At 31.2% G+C, this 15,810-nt stretch overlaps 3 protein-coding genes across 3 annotated transcripts in view; all 3 read right to left on the minus strand.

The window, feature by feature from the left end:
* Nucleotides 1-2,993: 2,993 nt before the first annotated feature.
* Nucleotides 2,994-6,378, minus strand: LOC122505285. Its single transcript, XM_043616796.1, has 2 exons — nt 6,250-6,378; nt 2,994-4,438 (listed from the first exon to the last, which is right to left on the minus strand). Exon 2 carries the CDS (start codon nt 4,373-4,375, stop codon nt 3,434-3,436), a length of 942 nt encoding a protein of 313 aa, XP_043472731.1. The 5' UTR covers nt 4,376-4,438; nt 6,250-6,378; the 3' UTR covers nt 2,994-3,433.
* On the minus strand, nt 6,250-7,911 carry LOC122505284. Its single transcript, XM_043616795.1, has one exon. The coding sequence runs from the start codon at nt 7,572-7,574 to the stop codon at nt 6,252-6,254; it is 1,323 nt and encodes a 440-aa protein (XP_043472730.1). The 5' UTR covers nt 7,575-7,911; the 3' UTR covers nt 6,250-6,251.
* A 1,328-nt stretch (nt 7,912-9,239) lies between these two features.
* Nucleotides 9,240-15,810, minus strand: part of LOC122505264 (clustered mitochondria protein homolog) — a 64,769-nt gene continuing 58,198 nt past the window's right edge. The window contains exons 15-17 of the mRNA XM_043616768.1: nt 15,370-15,642; nt 14,836-14,961; nt 9,240-11,051 (exon numbers count right to left, since the gene is read on the minus strand). Coding sequence (XP_043472703.1) covers nt 10,419-11,051; nt 14,836-14,961; nt 15,370-15,642 — 1,032 coding nt within the window. The 3' untranslated portion in view covers nt 9,240-10,418. The remainder of the gene's footprint in view (nt 11,052-14,835; nt 14,962-15,369; nt 15,643-15,810) is intronic.

The raw sequence follows: 15,810 nt of genomic DNA on the forward strand, positions 1-15,810 counted from the left end.
TTATAGCTATTTTAGTAGAAAAATATTACTATTTGAATCAGTGATTGACTTTTTGTTATCAAATTAGTTATTTTAACCAATTCAAATGCAGAGAACAATATTTATCAATTTGTAGTACTTTAATTAATGTATTAAAAAAATTAAATTTTCCATACAGTTTTTGGAGTTATAGTAGAGTCTAATTGGAACTAATTGTATCGCAAGTAGACCCTACGTTACGACTGCTAAAACCTAACATAAGACCTAAATTTTAGGCTGAAAGTAGGGCTTAAATTTTGACTCGGGTCTGTTTTCATAAATATTATACATCAATAAAAATTGAAGTAAAAAGCAATTTTTTAAAAGCGAATTAATATAATGAAACTTTTTCTTAATTTGATAGGAAAATTCCCGGTTCGGCATATTCCCAGCTTTTTACAGTTTTTCCCGTTTGGTAGATACCCAGTTAAATGTATTAGTATAAACAGAAAACTGTACGACAGCAAGTAATACAATCTATATTTATATGAACTTAAGAAACAGTATTTTCATAAAATAAGTAAATTTTTATAGCCATTTGTAGATTTATTTATGGATAAAATCAAGTAAATTTAAATTTGACAAAAAAGAGATAAACCGTGAAAAGTTTGGACAAAGCAGGGAATTTTGTTAAACAAAAATAGACACCGTGTTAACTTTTGTCTTTACATTGCTCAAAACATCTCTTAAAGTTAAATCTAGAGTTAAAATGAAAAAACGTTTTAACATGTAAGTTTTTGCCTAGTGGCATAATATGCTTGTATTGTATCACAGGTGACTTACAATTCTTGACATCCTGCGAAATCATTTTAATCATAAAAAATTTCCATTTTCAATATTTCTGAACTTCTTGAAAATATTAGATTGATTTGATAAATAATTTTGAATTGCACTATTTTGACATCAAAATATTAATCAGAGACTCCAAAAATACTACTGAATTATACTTCATATAGTAATTAGTATCGATTTTTTGATATATTGAAAATTTTTTTATATTTCTTGTAGGATAGTATTTTTTGCAAAATTATGATAAAATCTGACTAAATAACATATAATATTCATTTTTAGAAAGTTTAAAAGCTATCCATTAAAAATTGTGAAATTTGGAAATTTTCCATTTTTCAAGTTTTTGAAAATATTTTTATATTTACATCTTAGTTGTAGAATAGTATTTTTTGAAAAATTATGCTAAAATGTGACCAAATAACATGTAATACTCAAATATAGAAAGTTTAAAAGCAATCCATAAAAAAATGTAAAATTTTGAAATTTTCGATTTTTTGAAAACATTTTTATACTTACATATTAGTTATAGGACTTTATTTTTTGCAAAGTTATGCTATAATCTGACTAAATAACATATAATACTCAAGTATATAAACTTCAAAAGCAATCCATGACAAATTAAAAATTTTGAAATTTTCGATTTTTTGAATTTTTTGAAAAAATTGAATATCTCCCGTTCTAATTAATATTTTTTAAATCTGTAAATTTATAAACCTTCCTTGGGTCAATACCTAATAACCTACCAAGTTGGACTTAAATCGATTCACATGTTTTTGTGTGATTGGGGTACAAAGTTTTTGTGACAGACAAACATACATACATACATACATACATACATTAAATTTTTTAAGAACATTTTTGGAATCTCTGATGTCCATAATAACTAATCATGTTAACATTTTGAAGTTTTAAGCAATGTACAGACAGACATCTGATTTTATTAATAAGGATTAATATATTTAATTATTTCTACTACACATAACGTTTCATATCAAACTTATTAAATTTTAGCAATTTTTAATGAGTGTCTCACAACTGGAGACATTTTTTTTTTAAAAAAGCGATGTGCTCGGAAAATGTATCGTAAAATTTTTTGAGTTCATCGAAACACTATACTTTCTTTTAATAAAAGTTGCGTATTTCTGTTACCTTTCGAACGGTGTATTTTATTTACAATTTCGCTTAGCCGTTTACAATTTACGGGTCAAAAATAAAACCCGTCTCACAACTGGAGACTCTCCCCTATAATATTACGGGTATGCAAAGTGGCTATTTCAAAGGGATAGAAAAAACTTTATCTCTTTCTATATTTTTACTTCCAATAGGGTGGTTCTGTGTTGGGTCCTTTACTATTTTTAATATTAACTGATGATTTTAATAGGTGTGTTCTTGAACACTCTAAGAATATGTTCTATGTTGATGATCAACAAAACTCACTCAATGATTGTTGGTTCTACTTGGAATCTAAATAGTTTAAATTTAAATACTTGTCCCCCAGTTAAGATCAACAAAACTGTGATTACTTATGTTTGAAGCGATACAAATGCTCCTGGCAAATATGACCGGTCCGACTTCCAAGTATTCTTAAATTATTATAATTCCCGTGTCCTCTAATATTCGGACTGAGGTGGGGGTTTAGTGTTGATTCGTGAAGTCGATCAATTAATTAATTAACTTTCGCAATTCGTCGACACCGGTTCAACAACGGCTACGCTCTCACGTGCCGGCCGAGGACACGGAAGGTAGTTTTTCTTTTAAATTGAAACTTGTTTAAATTTTAGTATATTTTTTATTGTTTTATAAAATATTACTTTTTTTATGTGTTTAAAATAAAGTGTGGCCGTTTTTGACCATCAAATAATAAGGGAATAATAAGATGACGATTATGAATTCTATAAGTGGAATGTTGTGAAGACTTGGAAGTTGGGACTGATCGGAAAGCTTACATGCTCCTCCACAGGATGATTACTATTAATACTTTCTATACTGTGTGGGTAACTTGTAAGTGCTCGATTTTATTTAAAGTGCTCTTGATAATTTCGGGTGCACAAATCTAATAAATGTCATCATATAAAAGGAAACAAAATTAATAAATTGAACGAACTTACCCTAAGTGAAGTTCAATTGTAATTGTATGAGCTGCCTCGTCCGAAGAGATCAAAATTATGTAGTTGCGTAAGTAACTGTTTGTTCCGCCACAGTATTTCAAATTCTAAAGTTTTTAGCGCCACTTATATGTGTCGCTTCCTACTCTTCCGCTTCCTGTCATTACATTTTTAAAGTTTAAAGTAAATCACTTGTTATTTTTGGGGACTTCGATGGTAGTCAAGGGACGGGAGGGTTTGATCTCTTCGGACGAGGCAGCTCATACAATTACAATTGAACTTCACTTAGGGTAAGTTCGTTCAATTTATTAATTGTACTTCGCTGCCTCGTCCTCAAGATCAAAATTATGTAGATGTTTAGAGTGATGAAGTGATTTACTCTATTCTCCGTTTACATTATTTTTTATTTAATAAAATTGTATTTATTATGAACAAGATAATGAAACAAATTTCCGAATATAATTAGAGTAATTAAATGAAGAAATGGAATATAAAGAAAAAAGAATAGAATCATCTCGTTTTTATTGCAGTATTGCCTCTGAAAATATTGATTTCTTTGTAATTGGACGATTGTAAAATTTGGCGAATACTGACGATTTAGGTGTCCATCCTGCTGCCTTGCGGATGGTTTCCAGGTTGACTCCTCTGCGCGCTGCTGCTGATGTCGCAGCGTGCCTGGTGCTGTGTGTGGAAAAGGTTTCCGTGTCTATTCCGCTTTCATTCAGCACGTCTTTTATCCATCTACTAATACTTTGTGTAGTAGCTGCGTGGTGCGGTTTTTTGTAAGTCAGGAAGAGTTTTTCTTCCTTAGAAACTGCACGTATCTCTCTTGTTTTCTCGATATATTTCTTTAATATTGTTGCTGCACACAGTACCTTGTTGTCTGGAAATGTTGGGACTTCTAAAATCGGTTGGAACCTATTGCGTCCTGTAGTTTTTATTCTCGATGTTATTTTTATTTGTATTGGCTCGACCCCCGTGTTGATGTTGTTTAGTTCAATAGCTGCTAACGTTTGCACTCTTTGTGCTGATATTAGTGCTAATATTGTCGCTAATTTTTTTGTTATCATTTCTAAAGATAGTTTTTCATTTTCACCTAGTGATTGCAGATAAGTTAGAACTACTTGAGGGTCCCATGTCTCTTCATATTTCGGTTTCGGTGGATTTATCGAGGAGACCCCTTTAAAGTATCTCGAAACGATATTGTCTTTGCCCAATTGATTTGCCGTAAGAAGCGATATTGCCGCTCTGTAGATATTTAATGTACTATATGAAATTCCCGAGTGAAAGATTTCTGTAAAGAAGTCTAGAGCTGATGAGGTAGAGCATTCGTGTATTTGGAGGCGGTGCTCTTGAGTGTAATACCACCACGACTCGATCGGTTTCTCGTATTGCTTCAACGTTCCCTCGGAGATTGAGGCCAGCAAGACGTCGGCTGCTTCTTCGGATGCTCCTCTCTTCATGAAAGCCTCCCTGACAAGTGTCCTACCACCAGGGTAAGTGTTTCGTGAAGGGGATGTGTTTTTCTAAAAGGACAAGATAATAATTTAGTATTAGGTTGAAATAAGATTTGTTCTGAGATCATTAAGCGCACAAAGAGAGGGTACCACGGTTGTGTGGGCCACAGGGGCACCACCACCACTCCTTCAGCTTTGTCCTCTTGTATTTTTTGCAAGGTTTGTAATATAAGACAAAATGGAGGAAACGCGTAAAAATGAAGGCCAGACCAATTTATTGTAAATGCGTCTACTGCTACAGAGTCAGGGTCGCGATGCCAGGAGACGTATTCTTTGCATTTTGCATTAGCCCTTGAGGCGAATAAATCGATGTCACATTTACCAAATCTTTCGACAATAACTTCGAAAGCCCAATCCGCTAATTCCCACTCAGTGTCTGACGGTGCAATTCTTGATTGCTTATCTGCTTCCTTGTTCTCTTTTGATTCTATATAAGAAGCATGAATCCACAACCTACGATCTTCGCACCATTTCCATATAGACCTAGTGATTTCCGTTAGTTTTGGGTATTGAATCCCCCCCATTCTGTTGATGTACGATATTGCCGTAGTGTTGTCTATTCTTAACAGGATTGAGCAGTCGTGACATTTTTTAGCGTGACATTTAAGTCCATAGAATGCTGCTTTTAACTCTAGGTAATTTATGTGGGCTTCTTTTTCTTCTTCATCCCACCAGCCATGGGCTTTTTCACCTTCAGAGAAACTGCCCCAGCCTGAAAGGGATGCGTCTGAAAAGATCACTTTTTGGTAGGAATTTGTTCGGATTGGGTTGCTTGCTGATTTCACAGTTTTTATCCACCATTTTATGTCGTCAGTAACGTCATCGGTGACGGTCATCTTTTCGTTGAAGTCATTGTTAGATTTTTTTAATGCAAGGAATTTTTCGCGTTCTAAACGTTTCGTGTATAGCCAGCCGTAGGGAATTGCTGGACACGCTGCTACCAAGGTGCCTAAAAATCTTGCGAGGTCTCTTATTTTTAAGGATTTCTTTTTACAAAATTGTTTTGCTAGGGCTTCTATAGACGACCTCTTTTCTTGTGGAAGTTCCACTGAAAATGATACGCTGTTTAATAAAAAACCTAAAAATTTACATTTTTGTGAGGGCATTAAGGCACTTTTTTCTGTATTGATTACAAAACCTAGTTTCTCTAGCAATCTCTTTGTGATATTTACATTGTTTTTACATTCATATTCCGACCTAGCAATTATTAAAATATCGTCTAGATACACTACTAATACTATTCCTTTTTCTCTAAGATTTTGCATGACTGGCTTTAATATTTTTGTGAACATATAAGGTGCAGTGCAGAGTCCAAATGGCAACGCTGTAAATTCATAATATTTATCGTTAAAAAAGAATCTGAGGTATTTTCTGTCGTTTTTGTGAATTGGGATATGTAAATAACCGTCTTTTAAATCAATAGATGCAAGGTAACAACCGGGTCTAATTAATTTTAGGGCAGTTTTTATATCTTCCATTTTGAAGTGGGGACGGTTTATAAATGAGTTAAGACCTTTAAGGTTAAGTATAAACCTGTCATCTCCATTTTGCTTTTCTCTTAAAAAGAAAGGCGAAAGAAATTGCCCTTTGCATGGTTTACAGCTGGCCACTGCGCCTTTATTTTCTAATTTATCAATGGCATTTTTTGTTTTCAGAAAAAGTTCTGACGAATACTCTGGATTGATGGGAAGCTTCGTTTGAATGGGGTTTTTCAGAAAAGGAAGCTTATACCCTTTAATGCAATTTAATATAAATTGGTCTGGCTTTAAATTTTTCCAGGCATCGTAATAATTAAATAGGCGTCCACCTATTTGGCTTACCTTTAATTCCTCTGTTGTTGGTTGCGCATTGTCCGATATGGTTGTAGCCCTCCCCTCCTGGGGTTCGTGTAACTCCTCTTCGGAGGGCCCTTCCAGTTTAAATCGTTGGGTCTTGATGTAGATTGTCGTGAGCGAGATTGGTGATGGAATGGCTTCTTCCTAATTTGCTTCGTTGTCGTTTGAGAAAGTTCCTTACTTACTTTCTCAACTTCCCTTGCGGCTTTGAATTGTTCCGCAAAATTTATACCAAACAAGAACCTGTCAACTGGAGCGTTTTCTGCAACTATTTTTAATTTAGGATCTCTTCCCGAAGTAATAAAATTTCTCCTGGTGAGGGATATCTCATGATGGAGGTCCGTTAAAAGTTTTCCGGAGTCGCTTAGAAGAGATATAGTCGTAGTCAGCTGATCATTTGAGATCGACTGATTTTTCTGCTGTTGAATAGACAATAGTTCGGTTATCGCTGATCCCAAAGCACTTATTGCTGCACCCAACTGGTTTTGCGAAGCTACTTGGAATTGATCTTTCTTTACTCCTGTCGATCCGATGATATTTTTTAATTCCGGATTCAAGATAGGGGCTTCCATCATAGAGCAGTTTTCGGCTGGAGGGTGCTTTTCAGCTAAGTCTTTGCGAGCTTCTTTCATCAGTCCTATCTGCATAATTTTTTGCCATACTTCTGCCAATGTTTTGTTTATTGGTGCACTTGTTTTGACAGCTGCGAAGGGATCGCCACCTAGACAGGCTAGATCAGAAGCTTCAGTACTGGCATTCTTCTTTATTGACTGTGGGTCCGCCTCGCTATTTTCCAAAGGATTAATTTCGCCATCCTTTTGATGCATATTTTTCTTTTTTACGACCTGAGAATTAGGAGGTGATGTCGCTTTCTTTCTTTCACTGTCGTTAATTTCCTCATCGGTTCGCGGGGAAGGTTCCCTGCTTGTTAAATCTCTTGGGCTACGCCTTCCGCTATGGCTGTGTTCTTCTACTGAACTATCATGTCTGCGGGACGTACCTCTGAGAGTTTTGGCTGAGGAGTTCGAGTTGTCGGGTGAGTTTCTTCGGAATCTCTCGTTGCTCGAGCTCCTTCTTTTTCCTCGTATTGTGCGTGACCTACCTCTAGACCGAGGGTCTCGGATAGGACTACGCGATCGGGATCGTTGTAGCGTCCTTTCTCTGCTGCTTCTTGACGTTGCCGTGCTAGAACTGCTCGATTCTGACGAATAATCTCTTTTCTTGTTTCTCCTTTTTCTCTTCTTTGCTTCTTTTTTCAGTTTTTTAATTTTTTTAAGAAGTTTTTCAGTAGAATGCACTTTTTTACCCATTTTTAACTATTTTTACTCTGTCCACGATGTGGCAAGGAACACACAGAAAAAACGTAATGACAGGAAGCGGAAGAGTAGGAAGCGACACATATAAGTGGCGCTAAAAACTTTAGAATTTGAAATACTGTGGCGGAACAAACAGTTACTTACGCAACTACATAATTTTGATCTTGAGGACGAGGCAGCGAAGTACAATATTATTCAAATGTATGTTCGATGGTTGAAGAAGAGAGAGTGAATCTAGTCGTGCGGCGAATTGCGGATTCTTGATTTTAATTGTTTTCGTTTCTCATTTATTGTTGTTTTTATTATTGTATTTTTCCGTGAATGATTTCTTTATACATTTTAATTTGAATGTGCGTATGTTTTTAATTGATTTATATTTATTCCCTGTAAAAAAAAAGTATTGGGAGGTACGGGATTCCGTATTGCAAGTGCCAACCTGCCAATGCGGTATTCGCGAAATACCGCATTGGGTGTCGTGGTGAATACGGAAATCAAGGGGTCCCAATGCGGTGCAAGTTTTAAGCTTTAAAAAAACGAAAATACGTGACAGGAGGAAATAATTAGTGTCAGTGGAGAAATATGCGAGTTAAAGGAATGAGAAAATACTAATAGTGAGTGTAAAAATGAAACTTTAAGAAAAAAAGGTAAGTTGAACTGTCAAATATGAGTCCAATGCGGCGTAGGCTGCTTTCAATGCGGTACACAATCGGTACATAGTGCAAGTCGCCAGTAGAGGGCAGAAGCAAGCAGAGCGAATCGAGCGAACACAGTGGCCCAGCTAACATATGATTTGCATTACATTACTTTCCAATTTTTTATTTTATAACCACGTTTCTGCATGAATCACTTATATTGCATCACTTTGATTACTGCTGTGCTGTGTACAATAATCTGACAGATGAATTGAATTATAAACTTGAAAAGCTCCTTATCGGAAAAGACTTGGGTGGCTCAATGTGAAAAGTAGACGTTTATTATTCATTGGAAGTTTAATGTATATTAAACTAAATACTAAAAAACCAAAATACTTATTTGTTAAACTCATTTTTAGATCTGAGATCACTTTCAAAGAACTTCGATGTCCTAATTTACTAAGAATTCCTAAATGTAAAAGCAAGTATCAAGTTTCAAGCTAATTCAATAAATTTTTTAAAAAATTTGTCCTTCATGTTGGATCCGCCAGTTTGAATTTTGACAAACTGATGACCTCGAATTCGTAATCAATGTCCCTAAAAACCTCTAAGAACATGTTTTCTTTTTTTAAATTTTCTCCTGACTTTCCGGGGGCGTTAAAGTGTTAATTGAAATTGGCTAAATAATAATTCGAAATTTATCAGAGAATAATTTAGTACAGGAAAACACGGATAATTAGATGTAGTTATAAATTTTAATATTTAAAAGACCTGAATATTATACTATAATAATATAAATATAAATAACTAGAAAATAAACTAATAACAATTAGTAAATATTAAACCTTGTTAAGTAGAATGTTGAACGCATGTTTTCCATGCAAGTTTAATATAAAATTTATAGGTAATAAATTAAACATAGAATCCATAAATTCTTAAAATAATCGTTTAAACTTAAGGTAGGAGTCTCAAAGACCAAGTACAGTCTCCGAGGGTAAATATTGTTGAAATAAATCAAAATTTGTAATAAATTTCAAAGAAATCATATTTTGTTTTATTTTAAGAAAACTGTAAATCTAAATTGTCTTTACTACATGTTTAATTTTAACTTTATAAATGTACTAATTATGAAAATGGAGAATATTATTTTTAGATATATTGACCCTGAAATAGTAAACGACTCGCGCGAGTTATATTTTCTAGTCAACTAAAAATTTAAATAAAATAAAAATTGTTACACATTATGATTAACAAGAACTATTTATTTTAAAAAACTTTTTTTTATGAAACTCACAGTTTTTTAATTATTTATATTAAACGCGGATATTTTCTTATAACGTCACTCTTTAATTTATTGGAATATGGAGGCAAATTATTTTTGAAACAAAAAAAAAACTCGTGCAATGCTACCATGTCAATGTTTGTTAATATAAATAATTAAAGAAGTGTCAAACATTATTGAAAAAATTCCCTTCAAAGTGGTACAGAAAAAAATTCCTAATTTTCAATAAAATTTAGAAAATTTTCGCATAATGATACAAAAAAACTGATAATTTCATGTAGAATTTCGAAGTAATTTCCTTTACAAATTTTCGAAAATATTCACAAAATTTCCGCTACAAAATGGTGAAGGTAATTTTCGCAAACATTTTCGGGAGAATTATAAAAAAAAAATCTGCGGAGAGTTAAAATATAAGATGATATAACAGCTTAAGAATACATATTATATTGTAAATTTTGGTTCAAAACATCATCAATAATAATTTCCACGGTCATTTCTATTATTTAAATTCTTCTAATCACTTATTTAAAGTTTTAAAAACATAATGAATGAAACAATTCATTATTTGGATAGAATGTTAATAAATTTGTTAATAAATTTTTTCAATAGTTGCTAAGATTTTGGTTTGATAATTGTAAGTGAATGAATTTAAGGACTAGGGCTGAAATCAGAGCATACACTTTAAAGTTTTGCAGGATGGTTTTAGCAAAACTTTGCGTTTGTAATTCGTTGTCGCAACTCCCAAGAACACTCAACGATGTGGCACTTAGAGAATAATTTTGCACTTAGTGACAGCGTTGCAGTAGGGAGAACTCGTGAATTCTCCAAATTCATTATCTTGGAGCGATGCAAACATTATTATTGAGACTAGGACGTTAAACAAACATATGGCTTTTTCTTTTTTATTTTTTATTAGAAAAAAGTTCAGCTCTCAGCAACAACTGATGTTTCTATCGCGGTTTTCAATTCCTCTAAGCATTTTGTTTCTTCTGTAGCCTCGGTGATTTTTTCCTCATTTGCATTTATTGAATCTTCCTTCTTCTCACTTTCAATGGCTTTCACAGTTGCTTCTGGTGTTTGTTCCTTTTGTCGCTTCTCTATTTCGGCCTTAAAATTTTCAATATCTTGCTGACTAATTTGCACAAAAAGAATACCATTTATAACGTTGAGCATGTCGAGTACTGAACCCATACTTGGTGGTTGAATTTGTATTGGTGGTAAACTGACACCAGACTTGCCAGTGTAAATTTCGTTCATCTTCTTTTGTAAAACAACGGCCTGCTGAGTTAAATGTCTCAAGCAATCGCTACTTTCTTTGGTCTTTTCGTGTTCCTCGCCCAACTGCTGTTTATAAATGGCGTAAGTTTCCTTTTCGTGGTTGAGGGCAGCGCGGAAGTCACCCATGCAGGATTGAGTGCGAGCCACGAGATGATATGATACGGCAACCTTCAAGGAACTTGGCCCATGATAACGACGATTTAGAGATAAAGCGTGTTCTAAAAATCGAAGAGATGATTCGTACTCTCCGACAGCGTGTAGAATCAAAGAAATATTGCTCTGGAAAAGTACAAAAATAATTATATTACATTTTTAAATATTAACCAGCTATCGAAAGTTTTTGACATTGTATTTCAACTTTTGTCTTTACATTGCTTAAAACTTGTTTAAAATCTATCAAATTCAAAATTCAAAATTGAATCAATGAAATATAAAAAAAAGCGTCACAGTACCTTTTATTCTCAAAAAAGGTGAAAAGGGGATTTTTTTTCTTAAAAAATAAGAAACAACAAATGAAAATGAGTTAAAAATTATATTAACAATGTATTAATACTTAAATTTCTTACAGTTTTGGATTCTTTGATAGAAAATAACATTAATTTACGAATTTCTTTAATTGTAAAATGATTCAAAAACATCAATAACTTCTTTTTTAAATAAATATTTAAGAATTATTATGTTTCCATAGGAATTACGATTTTCAAAAATTTCAAATTCAAACCTCCTTGAAATTCTACAACTTATAATAATTAAAGATGACTGAGTGATACCCTCACAGCACGGGATATCCCGCGAATATCCCATTTCCATCCCGTGATATCCCTAGGATATCTCAGGGAGATCCCATGAGATATCTCACGGGACGGAAATTTGGATATCCCTGGGATATCCACGGGATGTGCAAAGTTTTCTTTCGTGGGTCATCCCGTGTGGGATATCCCGCGTTGGATATGTCAGCGCATGCGCAGGAAACGAAATGCAATCGTTCCAAGTGTCAAAGAGTGTGTGTCAAAGAGCTGTGAAATTATATTTAACGCATTTAAATTAGAAAAAGTTTGTTTAGATATTTGTTGCATTAAATTAACGAAAGTGGAAAATAAATATATTTATAAATTCATCTTGAAGTGTACGATTTTTTAGTTACTTTTTTGGTATATGATATATTAAATTATTCAAATATTTATTCTAACTACATTCTAAACAAATAATGCATGAATTACTAGATTAATTACTGAAAATCCAGTACATTTTTCCTTTTAAACAAGAAGAAATAAAATTTTATATGTATGTACTCATATAATCTTACATGCGCAGGCGTCGACCTACCCTTCTGTTGAGTGTCATGGCGACCATGGCGTCGCGTCATTAGATCAGAAGCGTGTGTTTTGCAGTGTGTGATTATAAGTGTTGCTGTTTAATATGTTTAACTTTCACATTTTTTTAGTTTCTTGTAAATATCTTTAACCAATAAATATTTATCAGTAATAGACAAAATGAATTGAGCAAAATTAGTTTAAACCCACACACAATAAATGTTTAGCGTTAAAAAGACATTTTATTGAATTCAACTAATGTTTATTAAATCACAAAAAATAACTTTGATATTAGTCAAATAATCTTTTATTTTTGAAATAATTTTTTTCTCATTCTGGTTATAATTTAATAATGGTTTTTCAACTCTTTAAAGCTCTAATTATTTTTCAACATATTACTATTTCTCACGTAGCATATCCCGTGTGGAGAACATTTGGATATCCCGCGCGAGTCTCCCATGGGATGGAAATTTGGATATCCCAGGGATATCTCTGAGATGTCACAAATATCCCAGGGATCTCCCTGGGATATCCTTTTGCTCAGAGGGTAAAATCATTATTTTTTATTAAGTATAAGAATATTGTTACTGTCATTTCTTCAAAATTATTTTCATTATTTCAATTCAATTATTATTTTCTACAAATTGTTCTACAAATTGTTAGTTCAAAGTACGAAAATTCAGATTTTCAAAGATTTTAATTTGAAACCATTTAAAAATTCAATTATTTCTAAAAATTCATGCTAGAATACTTTTAATATTCAATTATTATTTAAATTTTTGATTAAAATTCATTTTTAAATCAATTTTTATCAAAAAAATTCTAAGAGAATTCAATTATTTAAATACAACAATAAATAATTTATTAGATAATTGAATTCTTTCGACGAATTTTAATAAAATTTTTAAGAATAATTGCATTTTTTGAGGAATTTAATTAAAATTTTATGAAAAATAATTAAAATTCTGTCATGACTTTCATTATTTAGGAAGATAACTGAATTTCTAAAAAGAATTTTATTTTTTATGAAAATAAATGAATTCTTGTAAAAAATTTTATTATCGATGAAAATAATTGAATAATTGCGAAGAAATTTATATAATCAGTTTGTAAATAATAGAATTCCTGTAATTTTTAATTTTTGAACATAATTGAATTTTTACGAAGAATGTTATTGCTTTTGAAAATACTTGAATTTCTACAATCATTTGTAACTTCTTAAAAATTCAATTTTTTAGTGTTTTTAACTAAATGCTACTATAAATGCATTAATTTTAATAATTAATTAAATTTATATATTAAAAATTGAACTAATTTCAGAAGAAATTGAATTATTAAAATTTTTCAAAAATCTAAGTTCTTTAAAATTCCAAATTAAATTTATTCAAAATTGTAATTTTCTAAAATTTCAAATTAAAACCTTTTGAAGTTCATCTATTTATGAATTAGAATTCGTGGTAATTTTATAGTTTATGAGGCAAACAGACATGTGATTGTTGATTGAGATCATTATTTTGTAAATTGTATAAAAATAAATAAATATTTTGATTGTCAATTTTATTCTTTAAAATTAATGTTTTTGTTTTTCTAGAAATAACTATTAATAATAATATTTTAATTATAACATCAATAGAATTTATCACTTGGTCAAATTATGTTGTTATGTTAAATAATCTAAATAAAAAATAAAATGCACTAAATTCTATAACATTGAGTCTAAATTTTATTATTACACTTTGAAGGAGATTTCAAAAAAAAAGAAAAACTTTTTTATTAGAAACAGGTGAAAAGGGGGACAAATCACCAAAAAGGGGGAAAGTTGACAAAATTGAAATATATTGATAATTCTGCATAATATCAGAAGTAAAAATCCGTTAAAATAAAAAAGTCCATTTTCGTTTAACTTTTTTTGGATCAGCACAGTGTAAAACTCTTCAAAAATTCAATAATTCTTAGGTGAAATTTTTATTTAAAATTATTCAAAACTTTAATCATGTTTAAAAAAGCAATAAATTTATATTTTAAAAATGTAGATTTTAATACAGTTTTACAACAATAAAAATTTTCAAAGAAATTTAAAAATCTTTTGATATTTAATTATTTCTAAAATTTTAACTGAAATTCATTTTTAAATCAATTTTTATTAGAAAGTTCCACGAGAATTCAATTATGTCGACGAATTTAATTGAAATTTTATTGAAAATAATTCAATTGTTACCTTATAAAATTTTATTAAAATTTTTGAAAATAATTGAATTCCTTTAAGATATTTTATTAAAATTGCATTGAAAATAATAAAATTCCCTCGAAGAAATTTATAAAAATTATTTTAAATATCCTACTTGATTTTTTTCAAAAAAATTTAATGAAAATTGTTGATTATATAATTGAATTCCTATAAAAATTTTATTATTTACTAAAATAATTCTTATTTTTTCTGAACTGTTTTTTGCGACTCTTCAACTAAAGCTATAAATAATTTAAAAGGTTATAAAAAAAGTTACACTATAATTCGGCGTTTTTTTTCTCTACTAGGTTTTTAAGTTGTAGTCAATTCTTGTATCAGAATTTCTATAAAAGTTACAGAGAAATTGAAAACTCTAATAAATTCTCTATTATGTCCGAGACTCTTCCTTTAATCATTCAAACTCTAAGCAACTATTTTTTTCCGTGCAGTACATTTTTATTTTAATTATTTATCAAAAATGAGAAGTATGAAAGAAGAAAAGAATCAGAAATTTTTAACTTACATCAAGTATTGCCACTTCGGGATGATCTTCACCGCAAATCAATAATGCAAGATATCGAGCTCGGTACAATAATCTTAGAGATGCTGAGACATGGCCATTGGCAAATGAGTACAATGCCAAGTGTATCTGTACAAAAAATATTATTACTTTATTTTAAACGTTTATTTGCAAAATTTACTTCATTGACAAATTTTTAATCTCAAAATAATTGAGGGGCTGGATGCTATAAGGTGTTACGCGCCATGTTAAGTGAATGGCGCGTAAGACATTATAGCATCCAGCCTCTCAATTCAATCTAGTTTATTGTCAAAGCTTTAATTTAATTTGGTGTACTCTATTTACTACTTGATAGAGCATCCAAAAATCTAAAAGAAACACTTATGACTGAATTCAAACAACAATGAAAACAAATGAATATCAATTAAAGAGAAGAGAAAAATATAGTATAACTGGATAATAGAAAATAGCAATCGAACTTAATACCTTTGATTTTCATTTTAAAGCCTAAAAGATACAAAAAAGGGGATAACTTACGTATTCGATTATAGTGTAAGGATGATCAATGCCATTGACTCTCTCTGACATGAGAACAGCTTTCTGTTGAGTGGCGAGTGCTTCGCCATGATCACCCATAATGTAATTCAATCTTGCAAGCATTCTAAGGCACTGCGCAATTTCAGGATGCATCGCTCCATACACATTATTCAGTAGGTTCAAAGCTTCGCTTATCAATTCATGTCCGTCCTTCAAATAACCTTGTTGAATTTTACTTTGACCAGTAGTATAAAAATTGTAAGCATCACTTGCCTATAAGAAGCAATTTTAATAGTTTAAATCAGTAAGATCTTATTTCTAATTTTTTTTCTTATAAATAAAATTTTAGAACAATTAGTTGGTCTTTTTTTAAGTATTTAATTAAGAAAAAGCTTATTTGGCACGATTAATAATAACAAAAATATGATTACAATTACTTAC

Source organism: Leptopilina heterotoma, unplaced genomic scaffold, assembly GCF_015476425.1.
Source record: "Leptopilina heterotoma isolate Lh14 unplaced genomic scaffold, ASM1547642v1 Lhet_351, whole genome shotgun sequence".
Lineage (NCBI taxonomy): Eukaryota > Metazoa > Arthropoda > Insecta > Hymenoptera > Figitidae > Leptopilina > Leptopilina heterotoma.